Consider the following 23,873-nt stretch of genomic DNA (forward strand, 5'->3'; position numbering starts at 1 on the left):
CAAGATGCAGACATAGACCTGACAGCTGGTAATCAAAAGGATGCAAAGATAACACCAACTTTTCTAGCTAAATCCATTTTTTTTAAGCAACCTCCAAACTAGAGTGTAGTAGCATTATGTCAGGAAATAGGGCAGAAACACAGTAACATGAAAATGTACTGGAGGGATGAGAAATTTGGTTTCAGTCAGAGCTTTGGGGAATGAGAGGTTCAATACTGGAATCATGCTGAAAACACAGTTGGGAGCATTTTTTTTAATTATTGTTTTTAAAAGATTTTATTTATTTACTCATGAGAAATGCAGAGAGAGAGAGAGAGGCAGAGACATAGGCAGAGGGAGAGGCAGGCTCCATGCAGGGAGCCCGATGTGGGACTCAATCCCGGGACCCCGGGATCATGCCCTGGGCCGAAGGCAGGCGCTAAACTGCTGAGCCACCCGGGCTTCCCATTTGTTGGGATCATTTAAAATCACAGCAAAGCTATACTCAGAATCCAACGCTAGGTTCAAATCAAGACTCAAAAATATAGGACATGTGACCTCAGATTTGGGTGCTCTAATAAAGTCAAGATGAATGCCTCATGATTCCAGATTCACAAGTCTATTTGCTTAAAGCCTAAAGGTTCCTGAACAAAACATTACCATAAGTGAAAGATCTATAGCAATGCTGCCTAAAATGACTGCCATACACGGACACCTGCGTGGCTCAGTAGTTGAGTATCTGCCTTTGGCTCAGAGTGATCCAGAGTCCTGGGATCGAGTTTCACATCAGGCTCCTCGCAGGGAGCTTGCTTCTCCTCCCTCTGCCTCTCTGTGTCTCTCATGAATAAATAAATAAAATTTAAAAATAAAATAAAATAAAATGACTGCCATACATGGCTATATGATGGCCACATATGATTCTTTGTATTTTACTTAAATTAATTAAATCAAATTTAAAATTCAGTTCCTTAAACATACTAGACAAATGTCAAGTGGTCAGTAGCCACAGGTAGCTAGGGATTGCCATACTGGATGGTATGGATATAAAATATTCCCATAATCACAAACATTTCTTTTTAAAACATGTTTTTAAAAGATTTTATTTATTTATTCATGAGAGACAGAGAGAGAGAGAGAGAGAGAGAGAGAGAGAGATTGGTAGAGACACAGGCAGAGGGAAAAGCAGGCTCCATGCTGGGAACCAGAGGTGGGACTCTATCCCGGGTTTCCAGGATCACACCCTGGATTGAAGGCAGTGCTAAACCACTGAGCCACCCAGGCTGCCCCATCATCACAAAAATTTCTATTGGACGGCACTGATCTAAGATGATGTTTCTCGTGGTTAAGAAATATGTCATATTTTCAGTTCCTATCATCATTGACTTCCCCATATCCCACTTCCATTAAAAAGCAAAACAAAACAAAACAAAAACAAGAAGGTCATGTTAGGTCATGTTGGGCAAGATTTGCATTCTCCAGTACTATGCTCTTTCTACATCAATCCACTCCTGTTTTATCTATTATCTATCACTCAATTTTCCTTTAGTAAAAAAGGAGTTCATCTACTTGAATATATCATAGAAAATTCAAATTTAAAAAATCACACAAGAATCTAGAAAATTTTGTTTGCTCGTACTTCCTATATAAATGTTAACATAACTTTTAACAAATTCGTATGATCCAACCCTGCCATCTGCTGTTTCAAATGTGTAACTGTACAGCTCGAGCTAAATGCAGTACAACACATGCCCAACAACGACAGCGCAGAAAGCTTACGCTGATTCCAACTCTCTTAACATCCTTAGATGAGTGAGTAAAGAGCAGTTCGTAACTCCCACAGGAGAGCACTATGTTTCCTGGCTGCTTAAAAACAAAGTACTGAATCTTTGGTTATGAGGGTAAATGGGTATATTTACATTTAGAAAATTTCTGTCCCTGCATCTTCCCAGGTTCATTTAGCTGCAGTTACTGATGGCTTTTGTGTGCAGGATTAGCACTGGTCAGTTCCAAGTCAACCGTCCAGTGAGTACAGGATATATTAGTAGTCGTAGTCCTCCAGCAAGAACAGAGCTTAGGGAAGAGTTCTGCTACCTTGTGTCTACCATCTGAGAGAAGCCGGGAACGTGCTCCTCCGCTAGCAAGTCAGTAGCTCCGCTGACCCAACTTTGGATGCTGTGCACTGACGGGTGTGATCGCCCCCATAAGCCTGTAGCTCCGCTGACCCAACTTTGGATGCTGTACACTGACGGGTGTGATCGCCCCCATAAGCCTAAAAGCTTTCCTACCCTGTCCTAAACTGACTCTCGCTTCCTTAAACCGCCTCCCTGATTCATCTTCTCAAGGCCCCAGCATGCCTCGTACCCAAGGTACTTAAATGTTTTGGAGAAGACACGTTCGCTTCCTTTACGGATCAGTTTCTCTATGGTGCCTTATTACCACCCGTGCTGTCCTATGTCTAAAATACTTCAACTGTTCCTTCTGCTTTTAGTTATTTCAAACCTCATTCAACAAAGTGGATGTATCTGACTCAAGTTTCTTTAAAAGACTGGGGATTTTACCTCGAAATGCCAAACTCTTGGTGTGGCCTCTTGCCATTCCCACGCTCCCACCTTGAAGAAGACTGTTCTGCGGGCGGCGGGCCTGAGGCTGTGGAGCTCCTCCTCAGCTGTGGAGTCGGTAGACTAGTCCTACTGCTTAGGCCCTGCGGAATAATTGAACAGTGGTTAAAATCGTCACCCTCAGATCTGCTGTGTGTGCACTAGTCAAGAGGACGTATAAAGATATCAATGCAAAGTATCTTTTTAACAGGTACAGGAGAAATAGAACATTTTACTCTGAAAAGCCATCAAATTTACTCCAAATTTTACATTCTATACTGTTGTTCTATTAACTGTTCTTCCCACTTAAAAAAAAAATGATCTCTGAATGCCCTTTAACAATTTAACAAGATACTTATTTTTTGTACACTTCACCCCGTCGTTTCATGAGAAACAAACGCTTACAAATTCAAAAGTTGATATGAAAGATTTACCCTGAAAAGCAATTGTAGAGGACAAGCTTCAGATCAGGGACAAAAGCCCTATATCCTAAGCCTTTTTTATTTTCAGTACAGTGCTAATGTACAAAGGGTTAATCTGGAGAAAGTGAAAGATTCAGAGCCATCTTTTTAATTAACAACCTCAGAACACCATTAGCATTAATAATATCTTAATTTTGGGGCAGCCCAGTGGCACAGCGGTTTAGCGCCGCCTGCAGCCCAGAGTTTGATCCTGGGGACCCTGGATCGAGTCCCATGTCGGGCTCCCTGCATGGAGCCTGCTTCTCCCTCTGCCTGTGCCTCTGCCTCTCTCTCTGTGTGTCTCTATGAATAAATAAAATAAATAAAATCTTTAAAATAATAATAATATCTTAATTTTTGAAAATATTCCAAATTGATCCAAATAGTCAATTAACCAAAGTTGTTTTTTTTTTTTTTTTAACTACTGAATGGGTGGGTTTTTTTTTTTCCTGAATGGGTGTTTTAATGAGATTTATATAAAACAGTTTTTGCTTCTTCTGAATTTTCCCCATTAACAGATACTGAAACCATCTCAGAGATAAATATCTCCTATGTTTAAATTTCCCAATGATGTTGATTTTGTAAAGATTTGTAGTTAGAGGGATCCCTGGGTGGCGCAGCGATTTGGCGCCTGCCTTTGGCCCAGGGCGCGATCCTGGAGACCCGGGATCGAATCCCACGTCGGGCTCCCGGTGCATGGAGCCTGCTTCTCCCTCTGCCTATGTCTCTGCCTCTCTCTCTCTCTCTGTGACTATCATAAATAAATAAAAAAAATAAATAAAAATAAAAATAAAAAAAATTAAAAAAAAAAAAGATTTGTAGTTAGACGCACAGAGAAACAGTTCTTTGTGGAACATAATCCTTTCTGGCTATAATTTAGGTTCATATAGTCTTTCTTAGTTCTTAACACACATATAAGACATTTACATTAAATTACTTTTTACAACTCCTTTTCCTCACTAATTATCTTTTCATAAATAGCTATGGTTCTTTTCTGGAGTAGCGTCAGTCTTTTTCTATTCTATTCCAAAAGCAGAGACAAATTAGATGTGAAAGAAGTTTAAAGAACACAATGAAACGAAATAAAGGTTACTTCCTGGTTCTTATAGGACTTACTCCTATCAGTACCAAAAATAAACCTGATTACCTAGAATGTTCAGGAAATGAGGCACTTAGGCATCCTGTTTAATTAATATTGTTTAAAATGTTTTTAAAATGTACTAGTGCACTTTTTTACACAGTATACACAGTAACAAACATAATGGTGTCAGTAAGATTTTTCTGATTAAGATTTTTAAGGATTATTATTTTTAAGATTGCTCTTCTGTTGTGTCCAGTATACTTCAATTGAAAAAAGAAAAAAACTGCAAATGACATCAAATGTCAATGGAAAATACAAAAGAAGAGCATATCACATATGCTCATACTCATAGTTTCCACATGTCAAGTGAAAACTAAGAATAGAGTTATTTTATTGATGAATTTTTTACTGTCACTTTTTGATGCTTGTGATTAACCTATTTCTCATAGGTAGACTGCTAAAAAGAATGTCAGACAGCTTGGGGCAGCCCAGGTGGCTCAGCGGTTTAGCTCTGCCTTCGGCTCGGGGCCTGATCCTGGAGACTCGGGATCGAGTCCTGTGTGGAGCCCGCTTCTCCCTCTGCCTGTGTCTCTCATGAATAAATAAATAAAATCTTTAAAAAAAAAAAAAAAAAAAAGAAAGAATGTCATGCAGCTAAGTACCGTTGTTAATTGGACTTTGACGAAGGCAGGTGCTACTGTATAAATTTCTTAAAAATAAAAGCATCACATAATCACCTATCCTCTAGATTTATGATCAGTAATTACCAAAATTTTGCCCTAACTGGGCTTGCTTAATTTTTCAACATTTCCATATTCTAATGCTGAGAACTAACACAATGAACTATCTGATCAAAATCCTTCCAAAACTATATTTAACTGTTTCTAAGCTCTATATACACTATTACAATGAACAAAATTAACTGATTTGAATTTTATCTTCTCTTGATTAGTTTCTTTACCTGTGTAGAATAAGTTAATCTAGAATAATCTCTAACATATTATTTCTCAAGTTTATGATTTTAGCTATTGATAAAGATATTGATTAATCAAATAAAGTTTATATTAAAAGCACTCTGAATGAGCATAATATAAACCTACTTGAATAGTATTTATTATTTCTTAAAGAAAAGCCTATTTTGAAGCATTGATATTAAGAAAAATTAATCCCATATCTTATAATGGAAAAAATCAATGTCTATTGGGCTATAGCGATCCTTAGAGGGTAAAGGGGAAAAAAACAGATCAAAAAGATGTGAAAATCCATTTAAGATAATGCTTTGTAATTCATAAAATGAATATTATAACGATCAATTCTTTGTGGTTCAATAAGAACGATTCCTGGATTCTAAATAATACAATAGATTAATTAATGACATGTCTGGACTACTACTTTGTTATACAGGCCTAGAATTCAATTTGTGTGTTGTTTTCTACTTCTTTTTTTTTAAATATTTATTTATTTATTTATTTATTTATTTATTTATTTATTTATTTATTTATTTAATGATAGTCACACAGAGAGAGGGAGAGAGAGGCAGAGACACAGGCAGAGGGAGAAACAGGCTCCATGCACCGGGAGCCCGACATGGGACTCGATCCCGGGGCCCAAGTATCACACCCTGGGCCAAAGGCAGGCGCCAAACCACTGCGCCACCCAGGGATCCCTGTTTTCTACTTCTTAAAAACAGTAACCATGATAAAGAGTTGTAACCGATGAAGTGATAACTGCTGATTATGGCAAAGTTATTTAGAATTAAAGCTGAATACTCCATTAGAATTATTTGAGATTTATAACCACCTCTTGAAGTCCCAAACAGCTCAATATACAGTATAAAAAAGTTGATCCTTGAAAAAGAAAGTATATTTTATCTAAGCAATAAAGGAGCACTTTTAATTTTAAAATATTAAACATGGTAAGTAGGGCTGGCTAATTACTGTATCTTTACCTTGTGAAGTTTTCGATCTCCTTTCTCAGTTGGGTCCTCTATTTCTGAGCAGGGGTAAAATCCAGGAAATGGCGTGAGAGGATTAATCTTTGGCCTACAGGAACCTGAGAAAGCACCCATCAAGCTACTGATGCTCCGCAGGGAAGAAATGACTTGTGGGGGAAGGGTTGGATCAATCAGAAGATCTGACACCATATTTCGAGCCTCATTTAGCACTGAAAGATCAACTCCACTTCCACCTCCAGAATTCTAGAAAAGAAAAGAAAAAGTAATATTACAGATTTGCGATTTAAACACTCTAACATTTCAGAAATACTCTATTTTAATTTGATAGAAATATACATTACACATCCACAGCAGTTCTTTCACTTACTTTACACACTTAAGTGGCAGTCAAGCACAGTGATAAGGCTCCATTGCAATGACACTGGGGCTTGAAATTGACACTTTAATCCTAACTGTATGATTTTGAGCAAATTATTTAACATCTGAACCTTTTAGTTTCTTTACCATAAAATGGAGATTATAACATCTACCTCATTAAGGGCTTATGTGAGACTTTAGTCTGAGAATACAGGTAAAACACATAAGGCAATATATAGTGCATATATTTAAAGTGCAATAAATAATAGTATATCTGTCGATATTATGGAAAATAAGATAAAAATACAGGAAAACGGGGTCAGAGTTCAAAGGAGACAGTGATTAACTTTGAACTCGTGGTCACCAATAGTATCATGGAAGGAGTAACATCACACTTCACCTTTAAGAATGGATAGAAAAGATATTTTTAAAATTTAAGAATGAATATTTTATTGACATATACACGTGGTCTGATTTTTACTTTTTGAAAATACATATATATGATGTTCAACTCGATTACCCATAGAAATGAGTACATGCATAATCAGAATAGTGAATTAAATGTTACTTGTGGTGCTTTTATTGTACCCTGAACTTATATTTGAGTGTGTCTGAAATTCATAATTACTGAATGCATGTAATGAGTTTACTATAAAACTGTTTAGTAAGTATCCTCAACACATTTTGGGACTAAGAAATGTTATGAAAGTTAGAACAATAATTAGCTAAATAATGTCTTTGCCCTTTGGAGAATTTTTTTCCCTGGTGAAGTATTATTTTGTCTTAGTTTTTATGTGAAAATATTCCCTATTGCTAGGGTATAGCCCAGTTATTTCTAATCTTTATGAATAAATACTCCCCTATATACGTCACTATAGATAATTAAGGATATTTCTGACAAATAACTTCCCATAAAATTGAATTTCTGAACCACAGTAAATGAACAGGTTAAAATTTGATCATTACTATAAAACTGCCCTCCCATAGGTTGGTTAAATCTGTATGTCCACAAATTGTATTATAATAGCATCTATTTTCCCACACCTAAGTGAGAAATCTATTGATATTTGAGTTGGCATTCCCGTACAATCATGTGTCATTTCTCAAATGTTTAATTATGACATGGCTTGCAGATTTATTGGTTTGGGTTCTTTTTTTTTTTTTCATATTTGGGATTCACTCAGCTTCTCAAATTTGTAAGATTATGCCTTTTGCAAAATTTGGGGAAGTTTTCAGCCATTATTTTTTTCAAATAATCTTTTAAACTCACTCTCTCTCCTTCTCAGATACTGATATGAATTTTGGATCTTTTGTTATTGTCCCTAAGACTCTGTTCATTTTTTTTCCACCTATTTTCTCTCTGTTGTTCAAATTGGGTAAATTCTATTGCTTTAGCCTCAAGCTCACAGATTCCAACCCCTGTCATCTCCACTCTCCTACTGAGCCCATTCAGCAAGTTTTAATTTCCATTATTGCATTTTTCAGTTCCATAGTTTTCATTTCTTTCTTTTTTATAACTTCTATAGATATACCTCAGAGATGTTGCAGGTTTGGTTCCAGACTACTGCAATAGAGTAAATAGCACAATAAAGTGAGTCAAAAGAAATTTTCTGGTTTCCTAGTGCATATAACAGTTATGTTTACAATATACTGTAGTCTATTACATGTGCAATGGCATTATGTCTAAAAAAACAGTGTACATACTTTAATCTAAAAATACTTTATCTGGCCACCTGGGTGGCTCAGTTGGTTAAGGATCTGACTTTGATTTCAGCTCAGGTCAGGATCTCAGGGTTGTGAGATTGAGCCCTGTGCCAGGCTCCATGCTGGGTGTGGAGCCTGCTTAGAATTCTCTTTCTCCCTCTGCCCCTCCCCTCCATACTCTCTTCCCACTCTTAAAAAAAAAAAAAAAAAAAAAAAGATACTTTATTGCTAAAAAATGCTAACTATCATCTAAGTTTTTGGTGAGTTGTCCTCTTTTTGCTAGTGGAGGGTCCTGACTTTGACATTGATGGCTGCTGACTGATCAAAACAAAATGGTGGTTGCTAAAGGCTGGGGTGGCTCTGGAAATTTCTTAAAATAAATGAAGTCTGCTGCATTCAGTTGACTCTTCCTTTCACAAACATTTCTCTGTAGCATCTGATGCTGTTTGATAGCATTTTACCTACAGTAGAACTTCTTTCAAACTTGGCAGTCAATCCTCCCAAAACCTGCTGTTGCTTTATCAAGCTTATGTAATATTCTAAATCCTTTGTTGTCATCTCAGCAATCTTCACAGCAGCTTCACCAGGAGTAGATTCTATCTCATGAAACCACTTTCTTTGCTCATTCATAAGAAGCAACTCCTCATACGTATGTTCAAGTTTTATCATGAGATCACAGCAATTCAGACTCTACTCCTGATTTTATTTCTCTTGCTATATCTACCACATGTGTAGTTACTTTCTCCACTGAATTCCTGAACCCCTCAAAATCATCCATGAGAGTTGGAATGAACCTCTTCCAAATTCCTATTAATGTTGGTATTTTGATCTTTTCCCACGAATCACAAATGTTTTTAATGGCATCTAGAATGGTGACTCCTTTTCAGAAGGTTTCAATTTTCTTTGCCCAGATCCAACAGAGGAATCACTATCTATGGTAGGCATCCTAGTTTAACATAATTCTTAAGGACCCTGTGATTTTCAGAATAGTAAATGAGCACTGGCTTCAACATCAAGTCACTAGGCCCTGATGTCTCCTCTCTGGCCATGGGAGGGTCTAGGTGCCATCTTCTAATAGAAAGTTGTTTCACCTGCACTGAAAATCTGTTATTTGGTGTAGCCAACTTCATTAATTAGCTTAGATCTTCTGGATAATTTGCTGAAGCTTCTACATCGGCACTGACTTGAACTTTGATATTATGGAGATGGCTTCCTTCCTTTCCTTCCTTAAACCTCATGAACCAACCTCTGCTACGTTCAGACTTGGCTTCTCCAGTTTCTTCATTTCTCTCTCTCTCTTTAAAGATTTATTCATTCATTCATTCATTCATTCATTCATTCATGAGAGACACACAGAAAGAGCAGAGACATAGGCAGAGGGAGAAACAGGCTCCCCTTGGGGAGCCAGATTTGAGACTCATTCCTGGGACCCGGGATCATGCCCTGAGCTGAAGGCAGACACTCAATTACTGGACACCCACGTGTCCCTTCACTTCTCTCATCTTTCCTAGAATTGAAGAGAGTTAGGGTCTTGCTCTGGATTAGGCTTTGGCTGCAAGGAATGTTGTAGCTGGTTTGATTCTCTATCTAGACACTAAAGTTTTCTCTGTATCATCAATAAAGTTTCACTTTCTTATGATTCACATGTTCACTAAAGTTCACTTTTACATTTCCTTCAAGAACTTTTTCTTTGCATTCACAACTTGAATGTCTGGGCAATAGGCCTAGCTTTTGACCTATCTCAGCTTTTGACATGCCTTCCGCTCTGAGCTTAACCATTTCTAGCTTTTGATTTAAAGTGAGAGACGTGTGACTTTCACTTGAACACTGCCTTGCAGGGTTATTAACTGACCAAATTTCCACATTGTTGCATCTCAGGAAATAAGGAGGTCCAAGGAGAAGGGAGAGAGATGGGGAAACAGCCAGTCAGTGGGGCAGTTATAACATATACAACATTTATTAAGTTCACTATCTTATATGAGCATGACTCATGGCACCCCAGAACAATTACAATAGTAACATCAATCTGATCGTAGATCACTTTAACAAATATAATAATGAAAAAATTTGAAATATTTTAACAATTGCCAAAATGTTGGAGAAACACAAAGTGAGCAAATGCTGTTGTTAAAGTGACAAAGCAAAAACAGATTTATTTGCTTGATGCAGGATTGCTATAAACCTTCAACTTATAAAAAAAATCACAGTATCACTGAGGGGGGCACTTGACGGGGATGAGCACTGGGTGTTATGCTATATGTTGGCAAATAGAACTTCAATAAGAAAATATACAAAAATAAATAAATAAAATACAATAGAATAAAGCTGCTAAAAAAATTTTAGCTCATTACTTTACAATGTCAACTCTAAAATTCTGAAGGATGGAAGAATCATATATAATGTAGTAACCATTAGAAACTTACATTAATATTTTCAAAAAAAAACCCCCACAGTATCTGTGAGGTGCAATAAAGGGGGATGTGTCTGTATTTTTGTTATTGTTGAGATTTTCTATTTTATTTGTAATTGCTTGTTAGAACATTTTTATGATGGCTGCTTTAAAATTTGTCGGGGGTGCCTGGGTGGCTCAGCTGGTTAGATGCCCAACTCTTGATTTGGGGGTTTAATCAGGTCATGATCTCAGGGTCATAAGATTGGGCCCCATGTCAGGCTCCCTGCTCAGTGGGGAGTCTGCTTGTTCATCTCCCTCTGTTCCTTGCCCTGCTTGTGCTCTCCAAAATAAAAAAAAAAGAAAATTTAAAAAAAAAAGTCAGATAATTCCAAATCCGATTCATCTTGGTATTAAGCATTGTCTTTTCCCATTCAAGTTATGACTTTCCTTGTTCTTAGTATGAAAAGTTTTTTTTTATTTTATCATCAACATTTTGGGTATTATTCTACAAGACTCTAGGGTCCTATTTAAATCTTTTGTATTAGGAGGTAGTCTCTGTTAGGTAGGTCCTGGTCTACTTTTTCAGGCTGCGGTTCTTTTTTTCTTTTAAGATTTTATTTATTTATTTGAGAGAGAGAGAAAACAGAAGGAGAGTAATGGGGAGAAGCAGATTTGCCACTGAGTAGAGAGCCCAATGATGTGGAGTTTGATCCCAGGACCCTGAGATCATGATCAAAGCTAAAGGCAGATGCTTAATCAACTGAGCCACCAGGCACCCCTCGGGAATGTGGTTCTAATATTTTAGTTTTCAGAGCATTCACCGTGGTATTTCAGCCTGCTTGATGGTTTTCTGATGCCACTAGGGTTCCCACTGGTCCTCGTTATACCTCTGTGGGTGAGGAGATGGGAGGAATTTCCTCAGATTGAATCTCTAGGTGGGGGAAGAGAGTCTTCAGGCCACAGAGAGAAAGCAACTTCTGGATTAGACACGTGTTGTGGCAATAGCCCCTCTGCCACAACATGTAATAAAATTACTATAATTAATATTACAGAAAATGATGAAAATATAGATAAAGTGGCATTGGAGTTCAAAGAAGATACATAAACTTTAATCTGAATGGTTGGCAGAAACTTTATGGAAGGAGTAGCATTTGAGCTAGTAATTTGGTAGGATTTTATTTATAAAGATTATAATAAAACTAAAAATGTATTTGGGGCATTTATTCTTCAAGAAAGAATACAAATAAAGGTACAAAAGTAGTAAAATAGCCAAGTACAAGGAACATGAAATTATTAAAATACAGGCTTCATTTTTTTCTAAAAGAACATTGGAGGGGGATCCCTGGGTGGCGCAGCGGTTTGGCGCCTGCCTTTGGCCCAGGGCGCAATCCTGGAGACCCGGGATCGAGTCCCACATCGGGCTCCCGGTGCATGGAGCCTGCTTCTCCCTCTGCCTGTGTCTCTGCCTCTCTCTCTCACTGTGTGCCTATCATAAATAAATAAAAAAATTAAAAAAAAAAAAAAGAACATTGGAAAATAAGATGGAAAGGCAAGTTGGGACCACATTTTTGAGAACATGAGACCCCAGCTAATGAATATGAACAAGGGAAAATTATGGATTCTGAGCAAGTTGAAGAAGAAGAATCAAGCAAGGAAAGAGAAGAGGAAGTAATGGAGGCCACTGAAATGTTAGAGAGGATGAAAAGATAAATATGTTAAGAATGGACAGAGATGGGAAAAGAGCATTCTAGGCAGAGAGACTAGCAAGTGTGAAGACCCAGACACCCAGCCTGCCTAGCTTGTCTGAGGAATAAAAGGGCACCGGAGTCACTAGAGCAGAGTAAATGAAGGAGAAGTTAGTAGAACACAAGGTCAGAGAAGTAAAAGGGAGTAAAGTGAGGGACTATATTGTGTAAGGTCATTTGGTAAGGATTTTTAACCTTTATTATTCTGGGTGAGAAGAGCAAGAGTGACAAATTTTAAAAGCTGAACTTAAATTCCTATTTCCCACTGGCTTACATGTGGCAAATCTTGGTTTTTGCCCAGAGAGCTAGGGTTGATTAAAGAAGAGGACGAGGGAGAGGTAGGTGGCTTTCATCTGCAAATGCTAAAATATTTACTATTTGGCCCTTTACAGAAAAACTCTGCTAAGTCCTGTCTTGTACTATAATTTCAGAGACCCTTAGAATTCATTATTGGAATTAATATTAACTCACATTTTTATAAGTGCTACCTACTAGACATTCATCATCATCATCATCATCATCAGCCCTCTGAAGGAATTGGTATCATTCCCGATCTATAGATGACAAAATAGATTCAGAGTGCCTTAAGAGGCTTGCCTTATTTTTCAGCAAGGAGCCTGTCTCAAAGCAACTCTTCCGCCTAGAATAACTGGTCTAGAAAAGCTGAAATAAAAATAACACCCATTTCAAGGCATCAGAGCACAGTCAAGCAGACAGGCCTTGAAAGAACAAGAAGTCAGAGTTTAAAAATTAAAATGAACCCACCATACTGTGCTACTTTTCCCCGAGGAGTCTGCTGTGGATTCATAATTGGCCACGGCAGAGAGGACAAGAAGCACAGTAGTTAAGAGGCTAGGAAATAGAGTGGAGCTTTCTGTAGTCACAGGAGGCTCAAAGACCAAAACTGGAGTACAGGGTTATAACCAGGACAGGCAGGGCTTTAAAGCCCAAGCAAGATCTCAGAGAGGAGAAGAAGAAGCAAGGTTGAATTCAGAGCTGCTTTCCCTCAAAGGCATTTGCCAATTTGCAAACAGTGGCGGAGAGATGGAGAAACCCAAGCAAAAATTCTCAAACAGATTTCTATTTTGAAAGTTAAATAGAGCTTTCAGCAGTCTAGAGGGAACAACATCAAAAGGACTTCCTAGAAAACACCACTAACCAAAAATTATTATGAGACAGAAAACTTAATAGGCCTAAAACTACTGAAGAAACTGAATACATAATTTAAAATTTGCTCATAAAAAAAGCTCCAGACTGAGATGGCTTCACCATAGCATTCTTTCAAACATTAGGGAAAGAATACCAGTCTCACCAAACTTTTCTAGGTAATAGGGTGAGTATCTCACTTTATTTTATGAGATTGTAACCTTTATATCCAACATATACCAAGAACATTATAAAAAACAGGAATTATAGGCCAATTCTCTCTCATAAACATAAATTTGAAATTCCAAAACAAAATATTAATAAAATCCAGGGACATATATAGGTATTATATATGCACACATATTTTTAAATATCTTAATCAAATTTGCTTTTTTCTGGGAATATGGGGATTGATGTGAGAAACAAAGACAGAAGGAAAATTATTAAATTTTTCTTACTTCCTACAGCCCACTGACAAGTCCTTTAAAAAAGGCAGAGTGACATTCCTGTAGGAGGAACTCAGCTGCCTGGATGTTAATACTTTGCTAAAGGGCAAAAGGCAATCTTAGCCCGAGCTCCAGGATCTTGTAAGTCTACTTTAACATATAAAAATTCCTTTAAAAACTTCCTTTATCTCTAAACTCCCCCAAATACTTGTTGGCAATCATCCCCCAAGCATATGACCCACCAATATACATCTGAAGGGTCTCATGACTAAGGTTTTATTAGATGATAATAAACGACAGTTTCCCAACAACAGCTAGCCCCCTCAAGGTCCTGGAATCCTTGCTTCCAAAATTCCTCAGAGTCTTACACTACCTCTGACCCCCTCCCAACCTGAAAGTATATAATGGGCCTCTCCTCTTGACCCCAGTATAGCTCCTTCTGCCCACAGGTCCTGTCCCTATGCTTTAATAAAACCATCTTTTTGCACCAAAGACGTCTCAATTCTTTTTTGGCTGTCGGCTTTGAACTCTGTCTTTTCCTATGTCAGGGATGGTTTAACAGAGACACAGAATAAAACAATACAATTCACCACATTAATAAATGGAAAAAATCCAGGAATCATCTCCATAGAGGCAGAAAAAGCATCTGATAAAAATTGTACACCCATCCATGACTAAAAAGAGAAAAAAAAATGTCTTTAGTAAACCAGGATTAGAACGGAACTTCCTTAATTTTTTTTGAACTTCCATAATCTGATAAAGGATATCTCTAATAAATAAATAAAATCTTTAAACAAAACAAGTCAAAGATCTGACCAAAGAATATCTGAGCAACCAGTTAACATATGAAAAGATCCTCAACCTGATGAATTACCAGTGAAATCCCAAGTATTAAAAGCACAATGATAGACTCTTCCACAGCTACCAGAATGATTTAAAAATAGACCCTATTAAGGGTTCTCAAGGATGTGGAGCAACTGGAACTCTCAAAGGCTGATGGTTGGGTAAAAATTGATACTTCTTGGAAAAATGAGTGCTATCTACTGAAACTCAGCATATGCACGCATACCCTGTGACCCAGCAATCCACTCTGACATACACCCAACAAAAGACCTCAAGAATGCCAGCAGCATTACTTACAATAGTCATGAAGGGGTTCAGGACAGGCCATCCCAGAATGTGCCACTTTGGCATGTGTATTATTTTGAGCTGAAAGCACTTGAAGTCCTGTGGTCTTAAGGGAAACTTTTGCCCCTCCTTTAAGTACACAGAAGACTCTAAATTGGGGGCTTTTCCCAGAAGAACGGTTTTTAGCAGACATAAATTTTTTAAAGGATGTTAAGTAATCTCTGCGCCCAACATGGGGCTCAAACCTGTAACCCCAAGATCAAGAGTTGCATGCTCTACTGACTGGGCCAGCCAGGCACCCAGCAAAGAGGAATTTTATGTGAGTGAACCATCTACATGGTAGGGCAAACACCTAATTACCAAATATCTGCTCTTCCTACCACCCTGTGAATTACATTCCTTTCCTCTTAAGTCCTGGACCTCTGTTGTCCACCTTCTCCTCAGCTGAGAATGACATAGATATCTTATTTTGCCTATCTTTAGAATTTCCAAGTCTCTGTGGATTACCTATACAGATACCTATTAAATTACATTTTCTCTGTTAATCTGTCTTATGTCAGTTTGATTCTTAGTCCAGCTACAGGACCTTTGAGGGGACAGGAATTCTTGCTTCCTGACACAAAAAAGCTGAAAAGAAAAAAATGTCCATCTATTATTAAGTAAATGAAAACATTGAGAGTACATTCATTCAATGAAATACTAAATGCAATGAAAATGAATGAATTACTATGGGCAATAACAATAATATTAATCTTATAAATAAAATTTTGAAAGAAAGAATCAAAATAGAAAATATATATCATTAATTCCATTTATATAAAATCCACAGACAGGAAAAACTAAGTTGTAATGACAGAAATCAGGACCGAAATAATGCTTGGGAGAAGTTGATGACCAGGAGGGGAGCTTTGGGGGAGCTGAATTCTTCTTCTGAAAGATGGTCACATGAATATAATCACTTTGAGAAAATTCATCATGTTGTACACTTAGTTTGTGCATTTTTATGTATGAGAGTACATTAAAATTTTTGTAAAGGGATCATTAGAAAGAAAAGAGGAGGGGCATCTGAGTGATGCAGTCCATTGAGCTTCCCACTCTTGGTTTGGCTCATGTTATGATCTTGGGGTTGTAGGGTCAAGCCCTGGGGTAGACTCTGCTAAGCCAGGAGTCTCTCTTTGAGTTTCTCTTTCCATCTTCCTCTGCCCTTCCCTGCCCCCAGGCGGATAGGCACAAGCTCTAGCTCTTTCTCCCTCCCTCTCCATCAAATAAATACATAAATCTTAAAAGAAAAGAGGCGGTGAGGGAAGAGAAAGGAAAAAGGGAGAAAGGTGCCTGATATCACATATCAGTGTGCCTGACTACAAGCCTATGCTCTTCACCATTACTGCTTATTTATCTTTAGATTTTACTGGTAATTTAAATACTCTTTTAATTGGAAACAGGATCTTGGTAAGTATGACTGATAAGGAAGCCCTTGTGTGGGTCAAAGAATCAGCCTTTTTTAGGTCAGGAGTGGCTTTCTTGATTTCACCTGATTGCAATAGGTATGCTTTTTGTTCACCAAAACCCAGTGAATATTTTGTTCTTCTGGGCTGTTGTGGCTCTTCCATTCACACCTTAAAAATAAAACCCATTCAGGGATGCCTGGGTGGCTCAGTGGTTGAGTGTCTGCATTTACTCAGGCCATGATCCTGGGGTCCCGGCATCAAGTCCCACATTGGGCTCCCCAGAGGGAGCCTGCTTCCCCCTCTGCCTATATATCTGCCTGTGTCTCTCATCAATAAATAAATACATTTTTAAAATAAATAAATAGATCTCATTCAAAGGAATGAGAAATTCAAAGGAATTTCTCAAAAATGGTGATAGAAACAAATAAATCTAATAAACAGAGGTAATGTTTCTTTGAATACAAAAGACAGAGATTTAATATTAATGTTTATCTATCAGTATTAAAAACCACCAGGTTTTAAAACAGCATATTATAACATAATTAAATTAATTTATTTTTATATATTTATTAATATTTGTTTTTCTGTATGTTTACATATAATTTACATTTATAATATATAATTATAATAACATTTTTTGTAGAATCGAATACACACACATTTCAATACAATAGGAAAATGGGACAATATCTGTAAAGATATATATCATAAGTTAACATAATTAACATAGTTATTGCTTGATATTTAGGAATGGGTTTTCTTTTTTCTCCTATACTTCTATTTTCAGTTCTTTTGATATGAATATATATTACTTAAGTGTTCAAAAAAGTTTAAAAGTGCATATTATATGATTTCATTTATATATATAAAGTTCATAAATAAGCCAAACTAATTGTTAGAAAGTCAGAACAGACATTATCCATGGGGATACAGTCAATAACCAGAATGGTACATAAGTGAGGCTTATGGAATGCTAGTAAAGTTCTATTTCTTGATACAGGTTTAGTTATATGGGACATTTAGTTTGTGAAAATTTATCAAGCTGTGCACTTTTCTGTATGTATAATTAAAAATTTACCCAAAACTTAAAAAAAAAAAAAAAAAGCCAAAAACTGTAAGTAGAGTGTTTTGGCTTCCCTAATAAAATATTCTGCCAATTGTTTTGCTTTTTCTCATATATGGCTTTTAATCTACTTTTTTCCCTGTCTGAATGAGTTGCCCACAATCAGAAAAAAAAAAAATCTCAACCTTAATATAGAATTACTAGTTTATTCTGAGCTCCAATTATATTAATATTTTAAAAATAACTTATACAAGTATGATTTATCATTTCCCTTATCCCCCCCTCATGATTAAAAATGTCTTTTTAAAAAAATTATCTAAATGAAAGTTGTTTATTTTAAATTAGTTCAGTTAAAAAAAATCTCATAGCATAGAAATCTTACAAATCTAACTTTTTAAAAATGTCTAAAGTTTCAGGGTGCCTGGGTGGCTCAGGTCACAATCCCAGGTCCTCAGGCTCCCTGCTCATCAGGGAGCCTGCTTCTCCCTCTCCTTCTGTCCCTCCCCCACCTCCTCTCCTGCTCTCTCAAATAAATAAATAAATAAATAAATAAAAAATAAATAAATAAATAAAATCTTAAAAAAAATAGATGTCAGAAGTTTCATTACAGTATATCAGAAACATTATGTGTCAACTATACTTCAATTAAAAAGTTTCATTACAGATACTATTAGTAATATTTACTTATATTTACCTGATAATGAGGTTTATACCATTGCTTTAAGTCCCAATCCCAAAGAATCATCTGGGGAAAAAGAAAAAGACAAAAAACCACTTCGTTACAAACCAGAAATAAACAAATATATGTAAAGACAAAATGGAACATCTTCAATTATACCTAGCTTACAGTTTGGGAGAGTAATTGGGAAAGTGAGAATAAAAATTATCTCTAGACAGAATATTCCATAAATTATGCACTCTGTGATCGAGAAATCAAAAAAATAGAATAAGGTCACTCTAATAAACTATATTAACCTTCAAAATACCCATTACCACAATAAGGAAAATACAAATCAGAATAACACCCAGTTACCAAAAATACAAGAAAAATTACAAATCATCAGACACTCTCCCTCCTCTCATCTTCAAAGGATCATCACTCAACATCTAAAGCAGTGTCAGTGGGTGGTGCTATTTCCTTACTAATAAGGCACTTCTGTCAAAAGCAGTTTAAAAAGCCTGTCCTTTGGGTTAGATTAGTAATGGTTAGATAAAGTAATGGATTTTAAAAAGCAACATTCAACCCTTTTGATATGCAGATAATTAGGATGGTTTTCCTATTTGTCTTCTTTATAGGCTACCAATGATAACTTCTTAGTCCCAAACTAGTATTTTCCTCTGTTTTCTTCCCAGAAAGCTTCCTGGCTGCTTCCCCTTCTCATAGTCACCATGCTCTAGAAGAAAACATTAGCTCTAATTTAACAAGCTATAACTACTACCTATAATTAATCCTAAATTTCTCTTAAGTTCACTTAATCGGTCTCCATTTGCCAAAATAAATTGATTATAATGGCAATTTTCTATATAGCTTTGAACCTTAGTCTCGAATTTAAACCTAGTTAATTTGTAATATAACCACCTGATTTCTATATGCTGAATACTTTTTTTCAAGTAAATTCTACCCCCAACAGGGGCTCCAACTCACAACCCCAAAATTAGGAGTCACATGCTCTACTGACCAAGCCAGCCAGGCGCACCCATATGGTGAACTCTGTGCTGTTTTTCATCCTTTGTCATCTGTCTCCTGGATGCAAAAGATCTTAAAGTGTTATCCACTCTATCACCGGCCTAATATTTTATCAGGAGTTGGCATATTGGTTTTTTTTTTTCTGTAGAGGGACAGATAGTAAATATTTTAGGCTTTGCAAGCCACCTAAGGTCACTGTGACATAATCTTATTTTGTTTGTTTTACAATGCTTTAAAATGCAAAAACATTCTTAGCTGGAGAGCCATACAAAAACAGGATGCTGGCTGAATTTGGTCAGTAGGCTATATAGCTCGCTGACCCCTATTTTAGGTAATATACCCAACCCTAGTCACTCAAAAAATTATCAGTTGTCATTATCACCATATCCTTCTCAACATCCTTGCAGAGGGTTATCTCTTGCCAGTGAAATCTATTTCTTCCCAGAGAAAATCCAGACATACAATACTATAACCACATCTAAAATTTCAGTACCAAAAAAAAAACAAAAAACAAAAAACCCAAACAAAAAGCAACAACAAAAAAAACTTCAGTACCCACAGAAGAGCTGTTGTATGTAACTATATGCAAAGTACTTCATGAATATTAGTAGACTCATTAAATTTCTGCAGTATTTTATATGGCCCTAAGTGTAATCCTGACATAATTATTTCAGGTTGTGATTTGACCAGAACACATTCTAGATTCTAGACACATTAGTTAATGAGGTTTAAGATGTTAATTACTCTCTCAGAACACTCACATTAAGAGTAATGTAACTTGGGGTGTCTGGGTGGCTCAGTGGGTTAAAAGCAGCCAACTCTTGATTTGGCTCTGGTCATGATGGTAGGGCTCTGGCATTGAGCACCACGAACAGACTCCACGCTCAACCTGGGTCTGCTTGTCCCTCTCCCTCTGCTCCTCCCTGTCCCATTCTGTCTCCTTCTCTAAAATAAATAAATAAATATTTTTTAAGAAGAGTAACTTGACCTAAATCCCCTTGTTTCTTTTATACTTGGCATTGCTATGCTCCACTTTGTCCATGCTATTCTTACACACTTGGTATTTTTTTAAAGCATTTATTTATTTGAGAGAGACAGAGAAAGAGCTCATGCTTACCAGCAAGCGCATGCACGTGCACACAGACACAAGCAGGAGGAGGGGCAGAGGGAGAGGGAGAAGAAGCAGACTCAGTGCTGAGCAGGGAGCCCAACAAGGCCTATCCCAGGACCCTGGGATCATGACCTGAGCCAAAGGCAGAGGCTCCACCACTGAGCCACCCAGGCATCCCCACAATTGGTATTTTAGACTCAACTGCAATACTTTACTTCTGTCCTTAATTTAGCCTGTCAAACTTTTCTTTTGAAATTGAGGATGTCAACTCTCCACCATTCCTCTCATCATCTGCAAATCTGAGTTTTTCTTAAGCACACCAATAGAAGCACAGAATAGACAGGCATGAAGTCGGAGCCACACGATGTGTCACCAAAAATTACCTAGGAGATAGGCATCAATTCACTAATTTGCATTCTAAATCTACAAACTTCCCTAACTGTAGTGTCCTCCAAAACATACTTCTACGTTTCTCCTACAAAGTTTGCCAAAATCAAACAGTGACGAATGCCGATTCCTTACTTTCCCAATTCATGAATCTAAGTAGAAGCTGATCTTTTGCTAAATCAAGCACATTTTCATTAGGACAGTTTCTTAACATTGAGTCTTCCTTGTTCCCCACTTCATTCACCTACATGACAATTAAATAAATATATCTTTTTAAATGCTGGTACTCTAATGCCAAAACCATATCTGTATTCATATCAGGCATCCTTAATGGTAGCCCTATCGCTCCCCAGCAGGTAAGAATTGGTTCTTAGGACACACACACACACACACACCAAAAAAAAAAAATCTTAAAAATAATAAAATGGTTGTAGCCCTCCAAATGCCACATAACATAAATAGACTGTCAATCTACAGTATTGAAATTTCACTGAAAGGGAGGGACGATTAGAGAAAAAAAAAATGTCTAAAACAGCTCCTTAGGGGAGTGATAATGAAAATTAAGGTTGAGAAAAAAATGCTATAAAGGAGTCTGGTTTCTTGCTTATCAAAGCAACATTAGCTTATATTCTGAGGGAAACTGTGTCGAGGATGCCGACTCAGAAGCTGCTGCTGTAACAGGAGAGCTAATGTACACCCTATTCTAACGGTCCCTGGAGGTCTCTGTCTGAGATCCCCTGCATGTTAGGGGCTGAGAAGAGGCACAGTGAAAGTCACAAACTGCTAGAAGACTGTCTTCCGTTTAATCTGAACAACTAGCATATTAGTGATTTTGAGAAAACAAAATTTTTGCATAAGTAGTAGAAGAAGTATGATCCAGGAATTCTGCAGCTAGGTATATCTAAAAGCAGTGCTATTTGAAGTGTGCTCCAAGTAAGATAAAGAAATTAAGAGTACATGTTTAGAAACAGGTTGCTGAAATATTTCTAGTGTATTTTATAAAAGCATCAATTCACAACCAACAAATTAGGAGAAAAACCTTTCCAAAACTTGAATTTGCTATATAGTCTAACTAAGTGCACATAACTGCACTGTTCGGGGTAGCAAGAAAACTAGATATAACCCAAATGTCTATCCAAAACAAAATGGAGAAATTTGAGTATATTCATATTATGGAATACAATGGTGAAAATAAATGAAGTACAGCTACATACTACATAAATAAATCCCAGAAACATAAGATTGAATGAGAAAAGTCACAGGATACCTACAGCAGAATTTCATACGTGTAAAATATACTGAAAAATACTTTTTAGGAATATAAACATATGGGAAACTATAAAGAAATTCAGGATGGGGATTGTTTCCAAGGGAAAAGAGAAAAAAAAAATGGATCTGGGAGTGGCATACAGGGAACTTCAAAGTTATTGGTAATGTTCAAAATTAATGGTAATGGAAAGTATAGATGGCATTTGTTATCCTTTGTCTATACTTTATGCATATTTTACAAGTATTTATTAAGCTTTAATTAAGAATTTAGAAAGGTAAAGAAGACAGTGACTGGTGAAAACTCTTAAGAAATTGTGCTGTAAATGTCAAGAATGAAATGGGACAATAGTTGGGAAAGAATGTGGGGCTAATACTTTATTTTATTGTTAACATGGTTAACAAAAGCTCTAGGTTCTAGAGCTTGTCTATACCTGATAAGAATGATCCAGGACAGTAGAACTAGTAATACAAGACAGATTGAGATATTCAAAGTAACAAAATCCTTAAGGAAAATATTGTTCAATGTCTCTATAATATAGATAAAATTTAAACTAGGAAACAGTAATGGAGGATTAGCCATTATTTATCAGATTATGATCTGCAAATCACTAATCATTCATCAGTGCCCTGGAATATTTAGAGGGAAAAGGAATCTATGTAGTTTATATATATTCCAAAATTGTGAGACACAAGATTAATTCAGAAATCTCATCATCTTCATCTTAATAACAATTATATTCTTAAAAGCTAGGTAGGTAGGGAAAAAAAAAAGTTAGGTAGGTGCCCTAAGGCCTGTGTTATTCTTTACGAGTCATTTTAACTAAAATATTTTCATGTCGTTGGGATATTACTGTTCACATCTATTAAATTTGCATTCTTTTCATTGTGTTGCACTGTATCTCCAATCAAAAAAAGAAATGGCTCAAAGCTGATTTCCTAAAGCTTGAAGTGTTGATAAAAATAGAAACATAAATAACTCAGAGTAAATGTCAGGCCTAGATTAAGAACAAGACTTTAATGCAAAGAAATATAAATCTAATGCAAATACCACACAAAGCCACAGAAATGAAAATATTAGTAGGACATACAGCAGTGACTATCTAAAAGATAATTTTTTTAGACTTGTAAGTCATTTACCCTGTATTCTTCTGCATATTTTCCACTCTGAAACTTTACTGAATAATGATGATAGGAAGCCATGAAAACTTTTAAGACATATTCAAATGAAACATAAAAATCTTTTTGGTAAACCAACAAAATTTTTCTAGAACAAAGCACACAATGCTTTCTTATATGAATCTGAAGATTTTTGTTTTTAAAACAGAAGAGACAAAAACTATAGAGGCACCTTCCAGATTCTGTACTCCTCACTCCAAACGCATATAAAAAAAAAGATAAACTACTGCCGAGAGCTTTGTAAATCCAGCCACACAGATGATAAGCATTATGCTGGAAGAGAGAACAGATCAAATAATTTCCAACAAATACTTACCATATGACACCTTGGGACATCACAGAATTGAAAAGGCATGTGATGTAGAAGAGTAATTACTGCCATATTTGCATACAGCAGATATTTCACTTTACTGCTGGATAAATGCATTCATGTAGTAAGCCTGAATCAACTCTTGTTATGTACAATACTTAGGAGGAAGAGTGGTCGACAGGTTTTTATGTGTCTATCACTGAAAACCCATACTACAAAAAGCTATTTTCTCCCCTATTTAATGATTATTTCAGAACTCTAACAGATACTGAGAAGCCAATGTTAGAATAAGTTCTAAGAGAATCAGTTTTCAGTGCAGCAAGGATAAGTCTTGCTAAACAATGAGAATATCTCCTAACTGCAAGTTTATACGCTACTCTATTCACAGAAAACAACTGGTAGTTTGAAACACATATACTGGTCATAATTCAG

At 36.5% G+C, this 23,873-nt stretch overlaps 1 protein-coding gene across 1 annotated transcript in view; it reads right to left on the reverse strand.

Annotated features, from left to right (window-relative positions):
• The window catches only part of PDE3B (phosphodiesterase 3B), a 164,434-nt gene that overhangs the window by 49,987 nt on the left and 90,574 nt on the right, over positions 1–23,873 (reverse strand). Inside the window, exons 2-4 of the mRNA XM_055317939.1 lie at positions 18,196–18,246; positions 6,067–6,315; positions 2,538–2,680 (exon numbers count right to left, since the gene is read on the reverse strand). Coding sequence (XP_055173914.1) covers positions 2,538–2,680; positions 6,067–6,315; positions 18,196–18,246 — 443 coding nt within the window. The remainder of the gene's footprint in view (positions 1–2,537; positions 2,681–6,066; positions 6,316–18,195; positions 18,247–23,873) is intronic.

Source organism: Nyctereutes procyonoides, unplaced genomic scaffold (assembly GCF_905146905.1).
Source record: "Nyctereutes procyonoides isolate TBG_1078 unplaced genomic scaffold, NYPRO_anot_genome, whole genome shotgun sequence".
NCBI lineage: Eukaryota > Metazoa > Chordata > Mammalia > Carnivora > Canidae > Nyctereutes > Nyctereutes procyonoides.